General features: G+C 34.4%; 2 protein-coding genes across 2 annotated transcripts; one reads left to right on the top strand and one right to left on the bottom strand.

The window, feature by feature from the left end:
• The first annotated feature begins 5333 nt into the window (after positions 1 to 5333).
• LOC140879799 (ABC transporter B family member 27) lies at positions 5334 to 11466 on the top strand. Its single transcript, XM_073283710.1, has 17 exons — positions 5334 to 5630; positions 6298 to 6372; positions 6473 to 6508; positions 6593 to 6667; positions 6880 to 7004; positions 7116 to 7215; positions 7301 to 7472; positions 7541 to 7659; positions 7758 to 7868; positions 8185 to 8329; positions 8952 to 9084; positions 9170 to 9245; positions 9513 to 9578; positions 9676 to 9783; positions 9884 to 9991; positions 10092 to 10289; positions 11067 to 11466. Exons 1-17 carry the CDS (start codon positions 5547 to 5549, stop codon positions 11268 to 11270), a joined length of 1935 nt encoding a protein of 644 aa, XP_073139811.1. The 5' UTR covers positions 5334 to 5546; the 3' UTR covers positions 11271 to 11466.
• Positions 11467 to 12037: 571 nt separating this feature from the next.
• On the bottom strand, positions 12038 to 15936 carry LOC140879800 (uncharacterized). The gene is made up of 10 exons (XM_073283711.1): positions 15738 to 15936; positions 15463 to 15592; positions 14925 to 15063; positions 14638 to 14850; positions 14392 to 14530; positions 13033 to 13183; positions 12800 to 12909; positions 12623 to 12720; positions 12477 to 12546; positions 12038 to 12328 (listed from the first exon to the last, which is right to left on the bottom strand). Exons 1-10 carry the CDS (start codon positions 15828 to 15830, stop codon positions 12239 to 12241), a joined length of 1233 nt encoding a protein of 410 aa, XP_073139812.1. The 5' UTR covers positions 15831 to 15936; the 3' UTR covers positions 12038 to 12238.
• Positions 15937 to 19036: the final 3100 nt, after the last annotated feature.

Raw genomic sequence — 19036 nt, forward strand, 5'->3', positions numbered from 1 at the left:
TGTATTGTTTGCTTCATCGATATTTTGATCTTCTATATTGATAAATTTTAATTTTGCTAATGTATTTTTCAATTTTTTATGATTTCCGTTATTTTTCAATATGAATGCTTATTTGTCACTGCATGTGTTATATAAACATCATGGGAAAAAAATATTAAAAAAGAATAAGATCAAAATTTAATAACACAAAATACTAAAATTACAATAAATAATAAATAAATAATAACTTCTCGGTAGAACTATATCCACGTCATTTGTTTCGATTTTTATGATCGATTCCTATTTCGTTGCTTTTGTGAACCTATATGTTGATGAGTGAGCGACACGTGAAAACTTGAATAAAAAACCCATGAATTGGATTATATATTTTTTATAAATAAATTATATTACTCAATCAAACAAATACAACTAGTTACAAGACCAGATACGCAACGTTAAGACTCATCAAGTCATTACAAATATAACCCATGAATTGGATTATATATTTTAGTCATGTGTGGCGCTCAACGAATAGGATGGCACACTTGATAGTCAGTTTTGTTATTTCCTCTTCTTTCCAATTTGTTTCGGAGACTAGAGATTTTTCTGTTTGGTAGACATATCTTGTAATAAAAAAACCTTTTAAGTTTTTAATAAATTATAAGAAATTGACCGTGAAAACAAAGTATGATAGATAAATAATCTTTCATCCCATTTTCGCATGTAAATTCCCATGTACGGATGAGAGTATCCAAGCCCGATACTATTTATCATCATAATTGGATAAAAATTCTTTTATTTGATGTCATCGTATGTGGAGAAATTCTATATTTCTCTAAATCCACTTATATATATTTCTTAGCTTATAACATTATTTTCTCCTTGTATCCCAAAGTTCACTAAATGAATTTCTCATTGTGCTTTTATTTTCTAAAAAATAGCCAATTAAAAATCAAATAAATACCCCTGTCAAAAAAATCAAATAAATACCTTTTGCATTAAGATAGAGTATATAGTTATATGATAGATTGTACTTAGGTTGTATTTTGATTGAATATATGGATTTGAAATCGTATCAATTTGACCCAAAATTAGAATGAGAGATTCCCTAAAAAATATTGAAAGATTTTTATTAGTACAAGTACATCGGATATCAAATTACATTAAATTATAACACTAAAGAATGAAATTGTCCCTACATCCGATCGGAACTTGAGCATAAACTCGAGACGTGCTTGTCTCGAGCAATGAAAGTAACTAAATCAACTTAAATAAATTAGGAAACTAACCCGCAATTAGCAGAAATCGAACATGAGACCTCTTAGTTAAATAGATATTTTTGCTTAAATTTTGAGTCAACTCTTCCACCTAATCATTTGAAATTCATATATAATTTAAAATCTTCTGATTCTTCACTCCAAACACAAACTTCGTAGATTTATTGATTTAGGAATGAATTGTTAGTTTTTTAAAAATAAAAAAATAAAAAAAAGGATAAGTAATATATTGAAAGAGACGTGTGAACTTGAAATTCCCTCTCTCTTTTTTTTTAAACACACATTGGATAATATTAAACCAAGTCCGAAATAATTACATTAAAAATCAAAGAAGGAGATGGAGTGACCCATCTCGCCTCATCAGTCAAAAAAACAGCTTCCCTAGCCAAAGCATGGGCCGTCTGATTCGTTGATCTAAACACAAAAGAAAAACTACAAAAAGGAAAATTCTTAGAAAGGATTATGCAATCCTGCAAAATAAGACCCAAACTAGAAGTGTCGGGTTCCATAATATTCAAAGCCTCAATCATCACTTTAGCATCTGATTCCACGATAACATGCGAAAAGCCTTTGGTCTTCATCCAGCTTAGCGTCTCTTTAATACAAATAGCTTCAGCAGTAGTTGGAGAAAAATACCCCCTCACAGTACCATAAATAGCATTTATCACCAATCCATGAGAATTTCTCAAAATGCAACCAAAACCAATAAACTCCGCTCCTTCGAACACCGCTACATTTGTATTACACTTCAAGTGACTTTCGGGTGGAGGTTTCCAAATAGTATTGTGAGCAGGCTGAGGATTTTGCTGAAGAGGAGCCGCCGACATCGATATTGTCTTCCATTGAGAAAGAAGCTGGAACGCTGACTGGAAAATAGAAGTACTTGCGACCTTGCTTCTGCCATTCCAAACTACATCATTTCTATTTTGCCAAATAAACCAAAGAACAATATAAGCAAATTCGATATCTGAATGCTCGTGACGCATAACAATACTATTCCACCACTCCAAGATAGATTGAGTGACTGGCAGGTTACTCCCTATAGAGGTGAGACTCCAAACATTTCGAGCAAGAGGGCAAGCAACTAATGCGTGAAATTCATCTTCTGGCTCATGACGACACAATGAACACCACTCAATCACATTCACCCTCCGAGATAAGAGAGCTTTCTTCGTTGGTAAACAAGAAGAAAAAAGTCTCCATAGAAAATTCTTCACTTTAGCCGGCACTTTTAGCTTCCACATAAACTTCCAATTAAAATTTGGTGCAATAGGGTCCAACGCGATGTTGTTCATTAAGAGTTTATACCCACTCTTGACTGTATATTCACCCTTCGGTGCATCTGTCCACACCCATTTATCATCAAACAAGTGCTGGCTTAACGGAATCGATAAGATTAATCTTTGATCCCTTTTTGAGAATAAATCCTTCAAGATATCAATATCGCAACCACTGTTTGAAGCAATGCGCAGAGAACTGGATTTTGAATTGGCCATTTTAGAACAGCCCAAGGACTCTAAATAAGGGTTGTTTATATCTGGGAGTCAAGGTTCATTCCAAATATTTGTTTGGTGGCCAGAACCAATTCTTCAACGTGCCCCCTTTCTGATAAGATTTTGGGACATCAATAAATTCTCCAAACATAGCTTGGATTACGACCAATTTTTGCATCCAGGAAATTACAATGAGGGAAATACCGAGCTTTTAAAACCTGAGAAGCGAGAGCGTTTGGATCTGTCAGAAGTTTCCAGCCTTGCTTCGCAAGGAGCTAAATTGAATTCATGAAGCTTCTTGAACCCCAACCCTCCCATATCCTTCCTCTGGCAAAGTTTAGGCCAACTTTTCTAGCGCATACCATTCCCACTTTGCCCCGATTTTTCCCACCAAAACGAATTCATCATACGTTCCAATTCCATGCACAACAACTGTGGAATCGCAAATACACTCATCACATAAGAAAGAAGTGCTTGAACCACTGCTTTAAGCAAAATCTCTTTACCTGCTCTAGATAACATTTTTTCCTTCCACCCATTCATCCTTCTCCACGCTTTCTCCTTAAGGAATGCAAAAATATCAGTTTTTTTTCTTCCAATAAGAGAAGGAAGACCCAGATATTGCCCATGATCAGTTGTATATCTCACGCCAAGAGCATCACAAATCCCTGATTTCGAAGAGGCCGGCTTCATGGCATTAAGGTGGCTAGATCGGCTCCTTCGATCTATCACCTCTTTTTTGTAGATGATAGATTACTTTTTTCGGAGCTAATTTGGAGGAATGCAAGGTGCTGAATTATTAATTAATTTATATGAGAAGAAATTTCTTCGGGAAATTTTTTTTCTAAAATTTTGTTTGTATAATTTTCTGAATTCATTTAATATTTTCAGAAATTTTGGTGCCGATAACGAATAATGGTCTTCACTGCGAAAATTACGGGAATCGACCTCTTCAGAAACCTTGTGTCCGTTCGTGAGTGGACGTTTTGTTTCATGAACGGATGCGTGCCCATTCAGAAAAGATACTAACTATTCAAAATTGACTCTTAATTGCTATAAATATGTACAATATCAGATTCAATATCATGTCTTGAATTAGAGTGGTTTACTCCATTAATTGTATCCTGAAAGAGATCGAAAAACATCTCTTAAAAGATAACGTTATATAACGTGCCTTTGGAAATTCAATTAAAATCTTTATACTATTTTCGAAATTCCACAAAAAATTTAACTCTCGAATCATTTTTTTTATATCAAAATAACATTTTTCAGATACAACTTTAAAAAAAAACATTATTTTATGGGTTAATTGGACGTGGCTTATTTTATCATTACATAGGTATATCATACCTAGACAATGCTCATATGGTGGAGGTTGTGATATAACAATTATTATATTTTTATTGTGTAATGGGATAAAGAATGCATGGCTAGAGTTAAGAGTGTTAAACAAACCAAATTAAAATAAAAAATAAAAAAAAAAAGTGTTTTGCAAAAAGTTACATGTGCTTTGAGTTGGCCCATTATTTATTGTCCTTTTAACGAGAACAATAGTGTACTAAAATGGTACAAAAACCATCGTACATAGGTGGTTTTTTATCTAATAAATTGTGATTGTTTTAAAGCACTTTCACCGTTATCTTTCACATGTATAAAGTAGTATTTTGAAATGTTTTTAGGAAGTATTTTGAGTTCTTTTTTTCACGAATTCAAAAATGTTTTTCTTTCACAAATTTTATGACAAAAAAATTTCAAAAGTGTTTATTAAAAACATTCCAAAACACTATCTAAATAAACTCTGAGTTAATATAATAGTCTAAAACTCACGTGAAATAAATAAATCGTTATAAATGAACTTTGCATGTAAATTCATCTGAAAAAAGTGTAGATAAAAAATGGTAATTATTATTAATATTTTTTAAATTATGAACTTGTGTCACGTGCATCATATGAAAATAAGCTGGTTTTAGACAAGTTATCAGAGTGATTAATTTTATACTTCCACTCTTAGCCAAACTAATTTAATAATTTCTCCCAATCAAGTATTTTTTGTTTTTTTGTTTTTACTAAACCCAATCTAGTGTTTGAAAATGCAAAGTGCTTTTGGCCCCACATTCTATGTTTTATTTTTATTTTTTTTATATCTTAAATCTAAAATCAAACATCACTCTCATTTTCATAACTCCAAGTCTCCAACCGTGTAAATTTTCTATGTTGTCAATTTATTTATCTACAATTATTTAGGTATTGTATGTGTTGATGTAATCTATCTAAATCAGTTGTATAATCTATTTATTCTATCCAATATAACCTGAAGTTGATCGAAATGTGGTACTCATACTCAGTGCGCATCGAAAAATAGCGACTGTAAACTTCACGTCATTATGCACAAAAAATTACTTTCTATTATATATACTAGGACTGAATTGCACGTGTTGCGTATATTATATGTTTGTACAATTCGTTTGGCGTACAAGTTCATGTACCGTCTTTTTTTATTATTAAATAATTATAAAAAAACAATATTAAATCATTGTAAAAAATAATAATAAATAAAGTTGACGTGGGTAACGGAATGAACATATACGAGGAAGTCGCAGAAAGTGAGTTCACATAGAAGAAACTCGTAATCTCAAGACTGAAATCGGGAACCTGGTTGATCAACAACTCCCCGTGAACAAATTCACGAATTACAAAGTTTTAATCTTTTATTTTTTTCCCCGGTGAATTTTGCGGATTCGTATAGCCTTTGAGTTCACAGTTTCAAAGAATCATTTTGTATGTTTCTTTGTTTCTAATGGGCAAGAAACAGCACATTGATTGGACTTCGAAATCCATTATGTCCACGGGGAGTGAAAGGGTGTCTCTGTTGAATAAAGAGGTGAGGAATTCTTTGTTTATTGTTGTCATCTCGTGTTATTTTTATTTTCTTGTTTATTTTTTTTGTTGCTTTTTGGTTGATTTTGCAAGTCGAAACACTCGGGTTGATTTGGGTATGGGTGGTGAGTGGAAAAGATTTTAAATGATTAACAATTATCGATACTGTTGTGGTGGTGTGTGGCTATGATGGTGATGTCAGGGTGAATGCAGTTGGCCAAGAAATTTCTGTGTTGTGTATCAAATATTTGTCTAGGATTTTGATTCAGTTGAACATAAGAAGTTGTTTGGTATCGCGGTGATGCGGATTCGCACACTTTTACTTTCGAGAAGACGACATGGTTGCTAGAAATAGTTTCTGGTGAACGTTCACAAAACACCATTTTAGGCTGAAAAGTTGGAGGCTTGAACCATTGTTATGAGTTAAAACTTGTTATTTTATCTGTTCATTGTTGTCTATCCTTGTTTCATGTGAATGCCTTTAATGGGCTTGATATTTTGTCTTTTATGATCTTTGATCACTATATCAAGGCTTTTCCAAAGAAAGAGTTGTTAAACTAATACTTGAAACGATGTGTTTGTGACAATTCCGAGATATTGATTTGGATTGAGTTTAATTGCTATATTTTTGGTCCTGCGGTTATTAACTTCATAATCTATTCTTCATCTAGGCGCGGCGCAAGGCAAACGAGGATAGAACACCTGATGATCGAGCAACAGATCTTGAGCTAGGAGATGCCTCAGAGGTGGGTAATCAGCAATTGATTTTGTTAAATTGGTTTCTATTTGAACTCTAAATATGTGCATGGGACTCTTGCAAAAATACTGACTTTGAGGTTATTTCAGGCAGCCAATGTTGGATTTGGTAGAGTATTCCGTCTGGTGAGGAAAACCGTGGCACTTCGTATTGATGAAGTAGGTATTGTTCATTAGGATGTTTAGTTAATGGTTTCTTCAAATAAACAGGCAAAGCCGGATGCTGGAAAGCTAATTCTTGCGACTGTTGCACTGTTGATTGCATCCACATCTAGCCTTCTTGTGGTAAGGCATTGTCCATGTTTATGCTATAGATCAAGATTCAATCAGCCTGTTCGGCAAAAGCAGGAACATCAAGCAGTCGATCTATTTGTCCATCGATAAGCTGTCGAGTTTTTGCCATTATAAGTTTTCTTATAAGAAGTTTTTGGTTGCTTTATCTGTGAGAAGGATGGCATAAAGGGTATTTAAAAAGTATTGTTTTTATTTTGTTGCAGCCCAAATTCGGTGGCCGAATAATTGATATTGTATCTAGGAATCTGAAAACTCCTGATGAGCGAGATGAGGCATGGGATGATGTCAAGAAGACAATATTAGCTATCTTTTTAATTGTTGTTGTTGGGTATGAATTCATATCTCTGGCTTTTACTTCCTCTTTCTGGTTCGTACTTTGAGCTCTTCTTTTCATGATTACTACCCTTGCAAGCATCTTGATTTTGGAACTTCCTTCCAGTTCTGTATCCACAGCACTTCGAACATGGTTATTTTCTTCAGCCAGTGAAAGGGTTGTTGCTCGGCTAAGGAAGACTTTGTTTGGTCATCTAATCCAGCAAGTAAGTCTTGATTTTTGGAAATTGGTCAATTTTCTAGAGGAAATGAAGTTGGATCGTTAAATTTTATTTGGACTGATGACAACAGGAAATTGCATTCTTTGATGTAACTCGAACGGGTGAACTTCTAAGCCGTCTATCAGAAGATACCCAAATTATCAAAAGTGCTGCAACAACAAATCTTTCAGAATCGCTACGCAACGTGACCACTGCCCTCATTGGCATTGGTTTCATGATATCATCATCCTGGCAATTAACATGTGAGGATTTTCGAATTCTTTTGGTTACATGAGAACTTCCTAAAAAATTGACGTGTATTCTTTCTCAGTACTGGCATTAGCTGTTGTTCCACTCATCTCAGTTGGAGTCCGTATGTTTGGACGATATCTCAGAGAACTGTCACACGCAACTCAAGCTGCTGCTGCCGTAGCTGCTTCAATTGCGGAGGTACTATTCACCATGCATAATGAATGCTATATACTTTAGCTATCTGTGTTATTCAGTGTAAAGAAAACTTATGGAAACAGTCATGTTTTGATCTTTAGGAATCTTTTGGAGCAATTCGAACTGTAAGATCTTTTGCACGAGAGCAACGTGCAATCTCAGGTTACTCGGAGAAAGTTGATGAGACACTGAAACTTGGAATCCGGCAAGCTGTGAGTTCCCAATTTATGATCTTCTCTGTGCATGAAAAAATGGGTGCTGACTGCTGATTGCATATAGTATTTTTTGAAAAAGGAAAAACATATCTATATTTCACTAAAATTTCAAGCTACCCCATAATCTTTTTCAGTTTCCTAATCTCGTACTGCCGCATCCAGTTCCCTACTCTCAAATTCCTTAATCCACCCCTGATGCAGCCTCTTGCATCTATCATCTATGAGCTTGAGTTCCAACAAATCCTATCAAGCAGTATGTTAAATAATTACTGGGCGTTGAAATTTCACATATTTTTCTTCTTGAAAACTGCAGAGAATGGTTGGTTTATTCTTTGGAGGATTGAATGCAGCATCCACTTTATCTGTTATCGTAGTTGTAATCTATGGAGCTTACTTGACTATAATGGGCCACTTGACTGCTGGAGCTCTCACATCCTTCATTTTGTACAGCCTTACAGGTATTTGTATTTACTAAATCAGCAATAATCACCTAAATGGATATCGGTGTGAGAAAACCAAAATATAATACAATATAGAGGACAAAGACGTTTCGTATTTATCTCTGCAAGAATCATTCTTTTTGTTGGACTGTAGATATCCATATCGGTTGGATAAAATTCATGTGAGTTGCATATATAAACAAGGACAATCCTCCTCTTCAGCTAGCTTTTGGGGTTGAGTTAGGTCCAAGTCTGTCATCTTTAACATGTTATCAGAGTCAGGTTTCGCTGTTATATGTTGGACCGTCCATAGTTGGACTGCTCATAGTTAGGCCACCAATTATTCCCATAGTTGGGCCAACTGTTAATATTTACACGCTCCAGATGTTCATTCCTGGGCGTGAGGGAGGTGTATTGGTGTGTAGTTGTCCCACATCGGTTGGATAAAATTGTTGGGAGTTGCATATATAAACAAGGATGATCATCACCCTTTGAGCTAGCTTTTGGGATTGAGTTAGGATCAAGTCCATCATCTTTGGGGTTGAGTTAGGTTCAAGTTCATCATTTTAACTCTTTTGTTTCTTATTAAGATGTGATAAATCAGCAACTTTTTCTTATCAATGAAATCTTCCATATGCAGTTGGATCCTCGGTATCCTCGTTATCAGGATTGTACACCACTGCAATGAAAGCTGCAGGAGCGAGTCGTAGAGTTTTTCAGCTTCTGGATCGGGTCTCCACCATGCCTAAATCTGGAGATAAATGCCCAATCGGGTTAGTTCTATTTACAAATTTTTCCTTATATATTTATATGTATATTGGAAGTGTAGCCATGTCCTATTTCCGGTTTTCTACACAGTGATCCAGATGGAGACGTTGAGTTAAGTGACGTTTGGTTTGCTTATCCTTCTCGTCCAAGTCATATGGTGCTCAAGGTATTGTCCTGAGTCCTGATCGCTTAAATATCGGTTGAAATGTCAAAAAAATGTCATTTAGCAAATGATAATTCTTACACCTAAAAACTGCAGATTACATATTTTAGGCTGCCCTAAGATTTTCTTCTGTCCGAGTTAACAGCAGATCTGAATATCTCAAAACCAAGACTTTAGATAGTTCTTACCATCTTTTTGCACATTTGCAATTTACAATGATTTGCGTGCTTCGCAATTCTAATCAAGTAAAATCACTTTTCATTGACACAGGGAATAACTTTAAAACTCAGTCCCGGCTCCAAAGTAGCTCTTGTTGGTCCGAGCGGCGGAGGAAAAGTATCAAACTCGTCACATTCGTTCTCTTTCTATTTTGTTCAAGTAAATGTACCCCTTGATTAACAATGTTATGGTAAATGTGCATCATGATTTGCAGACAACAATAGCTAACTTGATCGAGAGATTCTACGACCCTCTGAAAGGGAAAATTTTGCTGAATGGGGTTTCCCTAGTGGAAATATCGCATGAATATCTCCACCAAAAGGTAACATCACTCGAACGATGCAATCCATTTCATGATAAGTTGATAACTACTCATTGTCTGTCATGCATGGACTGGTTTCATTTTTCTTGTAAACTTTTAGATCAGTATAGTAAGCCAGGAGCCAGTTCTTTTCAACTGTACGATTGAGGAAAACATTGCATATGGTTTTGATGGAAAAGCAAGTGATTCTGACATAGAAAATGTAGCTGTAAGTTCAACACCGTCTTTTCTTCTTTTCGACTTCATGTTTTGTTCAGAAACCATACTGTTCAAATTTTTAACCTCACGAGTGATTGTCAATTCTGCAGAAAATGGCTAATGCTCATGAATTCATACTAACATTCCCTGAAAAATATCAAACTGTTGTTGGAGAACGTGGATTGAGATTATCAGGAGGCCAGAAGCAAAGAATCGCAATTGCAAGAGCACTCCTGATGAACCCAAAAATCTTGTTGTTGGATGAAGCCACAAGTGCTCTTGATGCCGAGAGCGAATACCTTGTACAAGTAAGTTCATATTTCAAGTGCCCTCTTAATTTCATTGTGCGTCTCAGGATAGTTCTAGTTTGAAACTAGTCGTTCTTGTATCTTTTTGTGTTTATATCATATATCTCACTCAATCACACTGTCATGAGCCTCCATTGCACCAATATGGATAAGTTAAAAGCCCAAAGGATTATTCTGTTATAATCTTTTGTAGGATTCTTTGTTATCTTGTCTTTTTTAAGTTTTAAACAATAGAATCATTCCATAGTTAGAGTGATATTTTATTTATGTTAGGATATTATTTTCTCTAATTGTACTCTATTATAAATAGAGCGTGTTTTATTAATAAAATTCATCAGGAAAATTAATCACAAACGAGACCTTGAAAGCTGCTTTTTCAAGTGTCAGTAGCGAATTGGTGCATATCATAATATATGAACAGTTGTGATTAATTTTCCTGATGACTTTTATTAATAAAACACGCTCTATTTATAATAAAGTACAATTAAAGAAAATAATATCCTAACATAAATAAAATATCACTCTAACTATGGAATGATTCTATTGTTTAAAACTTAAAAAAGACAAGATAACAAAGAATCCTACAAAAGATTATAACAGAATAATCCTTTGGGCTTTTAACTTATCCATATTGGTGCAATGGAGGCTCATGACACACATACACTTGACATGGGTTTGGATCTGATATACACTAAAGTATAGAATCATTACCCGTTTCCAGTCACAGCTCGTTTGTATAAATTATCTCCTGCTGATCTCTTGCACATGTATCTATAGGATGCAATGGACTCGTTGATGAGCGGAAGGACTGTCCTTGTTATAGCCCACAGGCTTTCGACTGTGAAGAGTGCGGACACGGTTGCTGTCATAGCTGACGGACAAATAGCCGAAAGTGGTAGTCACGATGAGCTTCTGAGTATGAATGGGATCTATACTGCACTTGTGAGGAGGCAATTGCAAACAGCCAAAAGTGAAGTTTAAGTGATACACAATGTGGAATGTGAGAGATAAGTTCGTGGGGTCAAAATGGCCTAAAGAAGCTATTTTTAGAAACATAGGAATAGTTTCTTTTGTGCTTCATTTGGTAATTGAGACTGTAACAGGGACTCTTTTCTTGTAAGTTACATTTCTAAATAAAAATGAGATAGTATTTGGACTCAAATCGTCACTCACCTTTCTCAACTCTAGTTAGATGTAACCATCCCTCTGAAAAATTCGAAATTCAATCATGTAAATTACGGATGAATCTGATACATTAAACCACCTTATTTAAAACCCGCTCATCCCGTTAAATTCTTGGGTTCACCCTGATTCTATCCGATAATCAGTGTCATTTATTCGAACAGTAGATCTCTAGTGAGACAGTTTCACGAATTCTTATCCGTAGGACGGTCAATCATGACATATTTGTATAATAAATAATAATATTTTCAGCATCAAAAGTAGTATTTTATCATGAACGACCCAATTAAGGAACCGTCTCACAAAATGTACTAGTGATTCACTGGAAATCGTGTACTAGTGATTCACTGGAAATCGTGTTATTCAAAATATACTCGTCACAAGAAAAACACAGAAACGGCATTATTTGCACGTAAGAAGATGTCTGGTTCATATAAACATGAAATATCAATATAATCACTTGCACCGGTACAAGTGATTTTCTCAACGTTTTCGAATCAGTGGAAAAAATGAAAACCAAGATAATATGGTGAAAGAGCGTGAAGAATGAGTGCCGCGTCAACAAATATAGAAATCCATGTGGCTCTTCGACAAAATTTCATAAAATAAAACATTGTTCATATTCGGCTACAAAATACCTTTGATAAAAACTCAACTAAAATTAGAGCAATGTGACTTGCCTGAGGTCGAGACTCTGGGGGATCATACCTGTGTGTGACAATACAATTCGACTCACAATAAAATAAAATAGGACAAGAATAAAAGTCTCAGCGAATCGCCAAGCCCTGCACTGCTTGAGTGCCATCTTCAGTAATCTTGTTCGCTTGGATGGTAGTAATCACATTCGAAATGTTTCCCTGGAAAAAAAAATTTGACAAACCAGTCACAAAACACGATGAAATATACAACAAATAAAACCGGTTTGATCCTAAAGAATGTGCATGCTCTCCGATTCAGCTATTTATATAATCAAATCAAACTAGACATGCCAGACCGCAATCCTACCCGCCATGCTCCGAGCTTTGATCTAAGTGCTTGCCATTGCTGATGTCCAAAATCGCGTTCAATACAGCGGCTGCAATACAATAATACGACTTGTAGACGATTTTCATAGCAATTTAATATACACATCTAACAAGTATATTACATACCTCACGATGACTACTTGGTTCATTTGATCAATCCTGCAGTCCATCAATTTTGCTGTTATAGCCTTCACAACCCATAACTCGACCTCATTGCCTTCAATCTAAGAAGACCATGAAGCACAGAAATGAATAGAGATGTAAACTAGAAGTTATGCCCACAATTGGAAAGAAATGCATTACCTCCAGTGTGTCCTTAATCAATGTGTAAGGAACACGACCAGATTCAATCGTGCTAAGATCAACCAAGGATAGCAACCTCATCTTAGCAACACAATCCTCATGCACCAGACCTAAACCATACCATAGAAACATTAAGCACCTGAAGATCGTAGACGAGTTGGCTTGCTCACTAAGTTGAATGAGGCTTAAAGCATGTAATAGTTCAAATGCAAGAAAGACAAGAAATAACTCACCATAGCTTGTGAGTAAAGTGGCATTAGTCGCATGGAAATTCAAATATGCATCCAGCCTCTGAGTCACAAAGATTTTTAAAAGTTGATACACCAGGGAATATTTAGCATCCTTCTCCAGCTGTGCCACAGCTGGCATATCTTGTAAATCACTCTGGTGCACAAAACAGAGAAGGAAATTGAGAAGGCCGATGTAAATGCTTGCTAGTAAACAAGCTAAATGGAGATTGTGTCAAACAGAGAATGCCAAAACAATAAACCAAAAATAGAATCATATCATACCTAAGGCACGACAATGAACTGATGAAGTGAGGATATAGTGCAGACACGTGCTTAAATTTAGTAAACATTGGAAAAAATGGTTCAGGAGAATAACGTTTGGCAACCACCTTAGATGCAAAAGTTCATAAAACTGCTTTCACCCAAGACTAATAAGACTGAACTCGGATCTGCTTCTAATATTTATGGACTCGTATTGAATATTTATTCTTCAGCTGAGCTCCAAAGATGGAGAGGGCAAAAAAAGCACTGTCGTGCTCGCAGCGAGGAACAGGAGAGAGAACCAAATAGTCCCAAACATAATTGCTTGAGAACTGATATAACGGAGTACTATGTATTTCAAAATTTAATCAATCATAAATGTTGCAGCATAGAGTGACTAGAGTCTTAACAAGAATTAGGTCTTTCTGACCATAATATGTAAGGGATGCTAGATAACTTTTCACAAAAGCTTTTGGGTCATAAGTGAACCTTCTAGACCATAATTAATCAAGACTTCTTTACTTCAGATTGTCTTTCATTGATTACAGTAAGAGAATGTGATACAGGATGGTTAACAATGAGAAATGAAATAGATAACTCCTTAGAAATGCAGGCAAAAAACATTTGCATAACTGTAAAGATATTGAAGTTTGAAAAACGCATACTTCTATTTCTGGAAATACAGAATTAATATCTGCTCAGAAATTGTCATTATATGCTCAAGGTAGGGCTCAAAGTCAAAGTTCATAACATGAAGTTCACTGCTTTTTGTATCAATAACAGCACATCCAGGCAATGTTTATTATGATTAAAATTTGAAAGGATCAACTTGTTCCATTATTTGCACAAAGAGAAGAACTTTTTTTGTCTCGTACTAAATAATGTCAATAGGCACTTTTACATCGATGATGGCACAGGGTCAAGACAAAAAATTCTTGCATAAAAGACGTGATACATGAGCAACCAGAAGTCGCGACAACCAGGTAACGACATCCACAAAATATTATACCAACATAATTAGGGACATAATCAAGATCAAAAGCACAAAAAAGATGGATGAAGGTTTGTAACATTCACAACTGAAATCAAGCAGAATTTTACCTGAAACATATCAGGTGTCTTAACAAACTCAATAACAGCTCGAACAGCTTCTTCTTTAGCCTCATTAACAGTTGAGGCATCTTCGCCAGAAAAAGTAGCCAGATACTTGACAAGAAATTTAAAAGAGTCTTTTGCAGTACTGGAGAGACAGGAATTATTTTTTTTTATCATCAGGAGATGACTACTTTCTTACTACAAAAAAATATATTGCAAATGTGTACAAAGCGAATCACTTATATTTCTAACCTCTTTGTCTCCTTCAATATATTAGAAACAGTGAGAAAGAGAGCTCTCTGGTCCGTCACTCCAAGATTCCACTCCCTGAGAAAGTTATCCATCTTCTTGAAAGATGGAACAACATGTTCTGTAGCATTACCACTAACTGCCAAATTAAGTGCCTTCATATACACAAAGAATCGGCTATATGGGTTCTCCAATAGGTTGTAGAGGTTGAATAGACTGTATAAAGGAAAATGTTAGACAGCAGTTATAAGAACCTAGGATCTTGATGATTAATTGAAAACATTTATTACATCTTCAGGCGCAGTGCGGGCTTATTGTTAGGCTGTTGAGTAAACTTGGATGCTATAAGCTCAGCCATCTCGTGCACTTGATCAAGACTCTCAGGCTTCTTAACAAGGTTGCATATAACAATATATATGCATTCGAGATCTAGAACGAAATTAATTAGCAGCCAGCAAGAAACATCTAAAAACTAAACATATGATTTTAGAATAAAACCACATTGACACTATGATTGCAAAAATCAATTATCAGAGCAAAACCAAATTCAAAAACTAACCTGGAAGAATAACAAAAACACATAATCCTCACGGAGAGATTCACACAATTCAATTATAATGACCAAATAAACACATCCCATCAACATCCAACTGTTAAAATTCATTTTTTTACACAAGATTTTTTTTTATTTAACAAATCTCAATTGCAAAGTATTACCCTGAGAAAGAATGGAAACTGGACCACACAGCACATAGGCATTAAAACATTAGAAACCATTCAAGCGACACCTATAGACTGTAGAGCCTCATCCAATGCAAATTATATTACCTTTTTCTGAAGCTTTCGAGAAGATCACATCAGCAGAGGTGAGCATCAACGAAGCTAAATCCAACCACCGGTTTTGAATCATACATTCTTCAGCTTCCGCCAACAATCTACTGACCTGACTCTCCGCCACCTTTCGACAGACATCAAAATTACAAAAAAAAAAAATAAAAAAAAAATCCGTTACAGACCTTAACCACAGAGCAACTACAATCATACGCACACCACCACAAAAACCTGCATTATTTAATGCGCAGATAAATCTAGTGTACTATTACCTCCGGACCTGCATCTCCCCATGACAACTCGGCAGTGAAACGGACAACCGAGAGGGCAGGATCTTCTTCCGATGTGGGGACAACGGTAGACATTCTCTGAAATGGTAGATTTGGAACCCTAGAGAGCTCCGGTGGTGAAGAATAAAGCGACGAGATAAGAAAGACAGAAGAACCTAAACCCTAATTTAGGGATTGTGTCGCGAAAAAAAGAAGAAAAGAAAATAATATTTTTTCGATTTATATTTCACTTTTTAATTTAAATTGAAATATTTTTGTACAAAAATAGAATTAAAATTCTTAAATTTTTATTCCGAAATTTAAAAAATAATAAGAAGAAACCTTTTTTTATTAATGTTAATATGTAAGATAAAAAAAAATTTCTATAATAATAAACTTTTTTAAGATTAATTTTTCCGTACTTAAATATTAAATATTGTCTACATATATTTCATGAATATCCATAATATATTCTAAAAATAATAATTCAAGAATGATATTATTTGAATTTTATTTACGTTAAATACGTGCATTTATAGATAAAATAAAATAAAAAAATTTCAGGATTTTTAGTATATTATATATTATTAATTATATACTTATATACTTTTATATATATATATATATAAACTCGTATTAGAAACAATTTTAGAGAACAGATATGGTTTTTTCATAAATTTCCACTAAAATTGAACACCCTAAATAAATAAACAAACAAACAAATAATGATAATAAGAATAACAACAACATAAAAATATAGAGATATTATTTAACATTAAAAAATGATATTTTAGGAAAATAAAAGAATAAATTTTAAATTATCGATAAAATAAGAAATTGCAGATAAGATAAGTATCGAAATTTTTTTTGTAGAAAGCAAAAAAATGTCCATTGATGTAAACTCATTTTAAGCTTCACCAATTTTTTTTGTTTTTTGTTTTTTTTTTTTTTTGTTTTTTGAGTAAAACTTGTAGTATTATTAAAGAGACATAAGATCCTGAATTACAAATTTCACTAATCAAATAAGAAAATATCATGGTTTCCACACAAACGATGAACGAGATAAATAGCAAAAAAAACTAGTGAATGTACAACTGTATTTGCCGAGCGTAAAATGTGGCTTAACGAGCATTCTGTAAGATTGTTCAAGCGCCGACGAATATCTGAAGCAATAGTGCCAACATAATTGAGGTCTTCACTGTTTGTACTGCCAACATGGAGCCTGTTGTTATTTGGTCGATTTGCATACCATGTTCCCTCGTAAGCCTAATCTCCTCATCAATAGCAATGAATTCCACAAAGACAACTGAAGGAGGCTTGCTAATTTGCTTCCCAAAAGCCAAGACTGGTTGACCCTCATGGTTTCTCACTACTCCCCTACTGTAAATCTGTTGGTTGTTTCATTGTTTCATGGTTTCACCAAATTAATTGAAAGTTATATTGCATATTTTCTTTAAAAATAGCAAAATAGTAAATTTAATTAAAAAGTAACTCATTGTACAAATCAAGTAACTCACCACACTAGTCAATTTGTTGGTATGTTGGTGAAACATTTTCATAATTTCGAAAATGTCCTTTTAATCACTAAATTATATATCTTACTTTTTTTTTTTCGTCCTAACTCCTATCATTTCAATTCCAAAATTGATAAATGTAATTTAAAATGATTTAAACAACATTATTTTTTTTACAGCTCGTGTTCATCTTATTTGTCGTGATGTGCTAATTAATAATAAAGTTTAAAAGTTTAAAGTAAGGAGCAATTGTAATAAAATCCCCACCAATACTTTCATCTATTCCGTCAGTCTCTAAGTCAGACAAAATTTGTTTTGACTTCCTGACAAAATTTCTTTATATGTTTGAACTCCCTCATGGACATGATATTACCCAATTGACCTCATTCTTAATTGAAACCCACATTTACCCTTTTTATTTGTTGGAACAATAAAAAAATAAAAATTTAATAAGAATAGAAGCCCAATTCCATCGGACAGTGTATTTCTCTTTTTTTTGTTGGAACATCACCTACTTTAAGAACCCTAAAAATTGAAGACGGCGTGCACATAATCTGTCAACCTTGAAGCCAGTGATCGGGGAGGAGACAAGATCCTGAAGTGTAGAGTTGCTGAACTCTAAAAATTGAACAAAAAAAAAGTATTGGAAGAGAGTTGAAGGTCTGTGATGAGTGCATTTTCTATGCATTAGTTTGTGATATTTTTAAATCTATTTTGTGTGCATTCATATTATTTTTTTGTGTTTTAGTACATGTGTGTGTATTTCACTCTCTCGGTTAATTTTGTAGGAAAATGGATTTTTGAAGAATAAATTACAGAGCAGCCTTTGTCAAAAATTAATTTTTAATTTTATAGAGCTCTAAATCCAATCTTTACCGTTCAAAATGAAGTTCCAGATGTTTTGAAGCTGCTGTCCAAATTTCAGCTTGATCTGATGGCTAGAACTGAAGATATAAATTTTTCAAGAAAACTGCGCGCAAGCAAGGATGTATGCACGGACCCCGTGCATGGTTCCGGATAAGGGTCCGTGCATCCTCGTAAAAAATTCGGCGTTTTCAGTTTAATGCACGGACCTAGACACGGACCCTTATCCAGGGTCCGTGCATGTCGCAGAATCAGAAAAAATAGAATTTTCGGGAATTAAAACTTTCAACTTTCCGAACTTTATTTCTTGGGCTTTCAAAGACATATAAATAGGATATTGTCAGAGGTGAAAAGGGGTTGGAATCGCATCAGAGAGGCGGCGGCTAGGAGGCTTGGAGATTGAAGAACGCTCCATTCGAGTTTTTCTTCCCTTTTTCTTTTGATTATTAAACTTTTGTTTGAACTATACTTTTCGTTTATTGATTATTTTTTCTTCAACCAAGACGGCGAGATTGGGCCGAACAATTTTATGTTGAATATGTGGATTTTGATTTGAGATTTTTAGATCTTTCTTCAATTCATTGATTATTGGATTTAAATTATGTCTTGTGAATAACCTGATCAATTATTTACTTGCTTGTTAATTAATTCCGAGTCGAAAGGTTAGGAATTGATTTTGATCACTCCAATAATTGACATATGGTTAAACCGACTAGAAATAGTATTCGGTTTCAGTATGCGGCTTTAGGTGAAAACTGAATTCTCACAATTCCAAATGCATTTGAATTTGATTTGAATTATGAAAGATTGATCCGTCAATATTTGAATAGGTTTAACTGTTCTAGAAATAGACTGTTAAATAAATTAGGAGAATTCGCCGTGATTTAAGATTAAATCTGGATTCTGGATTTGCCACTTGTTTGC

This window comes from Henckelia pumila, chromosome 2 (assembly GCF_033568475.1).
Source record: "Henckelia pumila isolate YLH828 chromosome 2, ASM3356847v2, whole genome shotgun sequence".
Taxonomy (NCBI): Eukaryota; Viridiplantae; Streptophyta; class Magnoliopsida; order Lamiales; family Gesneriaceae; genus Henckelia; species Henckelia pumila.